This window comes from Penaeus japonicus, unplaced genomic scaffold (assembly GCF_977035675.1).
Source record: "Penaeus japonicus unplaced genomic scaffold, GWHDUDI00000001_assembly GWHDUDI00000004, whole genome shotgun sequence".
Lineage (NCBI taxonomy): Eukaryota > Metazoa > Arthropoda > Malacostraca > Decapoda > Penaeidae > Penaeus > Penaeus japonicus.
In genome coordinates, this window is record NW_028234406.1 from 2,026,095 (window position 1) to 2,028,594 (window position 2,500).

A 2,500-nucleotide genomic window follows, 5' to 3' on the forward strand; every position below is an offset into this window, starting at 1 on the left:
AACTTTGATAGGTTCAGCCTCATGCCTCAGGACATCATCTGGTGGAAGGCTGTGAGCACTGGCTATGTTGCAAGCAGGAACTTAAAATTCTGGCAAATGTCCACTCAGTAGTGACTGGTTTAAGTCCTACTAGTTTACTGAAATCAAAACAGGTACAGCATCTGCTCTGGTTCACACTGTATAAAGTAACTAAAACTAAAATCTGATTCATTTTGAATACTACTCATAAATTCTTTGTGCTTTTTGGCTGAAGAAAAAATCATCAGCACATTCTTTTGTACATACCTTAAAGGGTCAAAACTAATTTCTTCTCAGATCTATATAAAACTAAGAAATACATAACATATATATGATCTCTACAAACTTTGTCTTTGAGATTTTCTTTACCTAGTCTATACTTGAGACAAGAGATACAATAGCCAAAACATCTGTAATGATCTTTAGCAAGAAAGTGTGCAGTTTATAATATAATCAAAATAACCAATAGATAATCACTAGGGTGTCCAATCATAGGCAGCATCCACATCTGCATGATTCTTGAACGACCTGTTTTTACTCAATTTACCCAAATGTCACCATAGTTTTATCTTTTGAAGACATTCAAAATCATCCTCAAAATGTTTCTTATTAATTAATTAAAACAGATCGGTCTTACACAATACTACACAATGGTAAAATCACCCACACCGACTCAGACATTCACTAAATAAAGTCCAGAAATACTGGGTGTCTTCCAAACATAATAATTTCAGCTTGCAAAGGTTCCAGAAATTATGAGCACGTTTTCGTGGTGCTAACTGAACACGAGTATAAAGATGTACAAGACCATTCTTACTTTCAAGACATTGTCATGCCTTCACCAAAGAGGATGTCGAGGCAGAATGCAAAGCTGGATTCAAAATTTGTTTGTCACTTCAGAAGATATCTATCTACCCAATACTATATATATCTATTAGTTTACTGCAGATATATAACAGTTTTTTAAAAAATCAAATAAAACTCTTTGTCAAAAAAATAAGGTCAACATATACATTAAAAATAAACATAAAGAGCACACTTGGCTGAATCTGCTGTGCAAAATGCCTTGTCAAATTAATTTACATATTGGTAAAAACTTGTGTACTCTAAACATACCCCTTCTAAAGTACAGCATCAGCCCCTAGACTAAAAACAACAGTTTCCATCCCCCAGCTGATCTTTGTTCCCTGAGATTCCCAAATTCTGTCCTTTCAACTCCCCCTTCACCTCCACCACGTCTGTCACTCTCCCACCGACGACAGTGGCATTGACAACGGACGCCGTGTCCTCTTCGTTCATTTCGCTTTTTACTTCGCAATCCAACTCATCCTTTAGTGCGAATTCTCCGTTAGAATGCAACTCTCCGACGTTACGCTCCACCTTGCACTTGTTTTCAATCTCGTTCACCTCATACTTCATATCCACTTTTTCGACGACTTTGTTGTCGTTCTTGTGATCGGCCTTTGTTCTACTTTCCTGAACCTCTTCCTTACTAACTTCCCCATCCTCTTTCACATCGTTCTTTATTCTGACATCTTCACCCTCCTCTTTGCATTCCTCTTTTGCACCTTCAGACTTACTGCGGTTAATCACGTCCACTTCCCCGTCCGGACTACTTTTTCTCTTTTTGACGTCGTTCACGCTCACTTCACTGGGCTTGGTGACTCTCTTGTTTCTGATGACCTTTTTGCTTTTCACTTTTTCTTCTAGTCCTTTGTCTTTCACCCATTCCTCTGGTATTGTCCATTCTATAGGCTCAAAATCATCTGGTTGTAACCCTTGGGCACTACAGTTTTCTCTAGATTTTCTGTGTTCTATCAACATTCCCTGCGTTATTTTCATAGGGTCATCGTCTGGGTTATAATCCAACAACTTAACGTCCATGAGCTCAAGAAGTTTCTTCATGACGTTGTCTACGTAGGTATTGATGATGAGATCAGCGTAACGATCCTGCAAACAGAAAAATAAAAGGAAGATTAAAAATGAATAAATAAATAAGTACATCCACAATACTGAGAGATCTTATACACATAAAACAAACTCAAAGTGTTTAAACCATTTAAAAAATGACATGATGCCTTAAAGAGCCCTTTTACCTGTTTGGTCGGTTGTAGATTGCATATAACAAGCTTCCCCCCTCTTTTCTTTGTATCAACAGGCAGGTTTCCACTTGGTACGATTTGCAACGTTGTTCCCAGACAGATACTTAGATCTGCAGCGCTGATAATGAGAAAAAATTTTAAACATTATTTCCAACAAACAAAACAACAGCATAGTGCTGTAATTTAATGTGGGTACATAAATACACATGTCGATATATGTTTGTCTTTGTTGAAGTGCATATACAAATTTATGAACTGAATAATTGTATAAAGTAAATGTACATATGTATGTGTATATATATATAAATTATATATATATATATATATATATATATATATATATATATAATATATATATATATATATATATATATATATAC

General features: G+C 35.7%; 1 protein-coding gene across 1 annotated transcript in view; it reads right to left on the bottom strand.

Moving 5' to 3' along the window:
• Positions 1-2,500, bottom strand: part of Sirt6 (sirtuin 6) — an 11,883-nt gene that overhangs the window by 786 nt on the left and 8,597 nt on the right. The window contains exons 6-7 of the mRNA XM_086535877.1: positions 2,115-2,238; positions 1-1,968 (exon numbers count right to left, since the gene is read on the bottom strand). The exon at positions 1-1,968 is cut by the window's left edge and continues 786 nt beyond it. Coding sequence (XP_086392003.1) covers positions 1,165-1,968; positions 2,115-2,238 — 928 coding nt within the window. The 3' untranslated portion in view covers positions 1-1,164. The remainder of the gene's footprint in view (positions 1,969-2,114; positions 2,239-2,500) is intronic.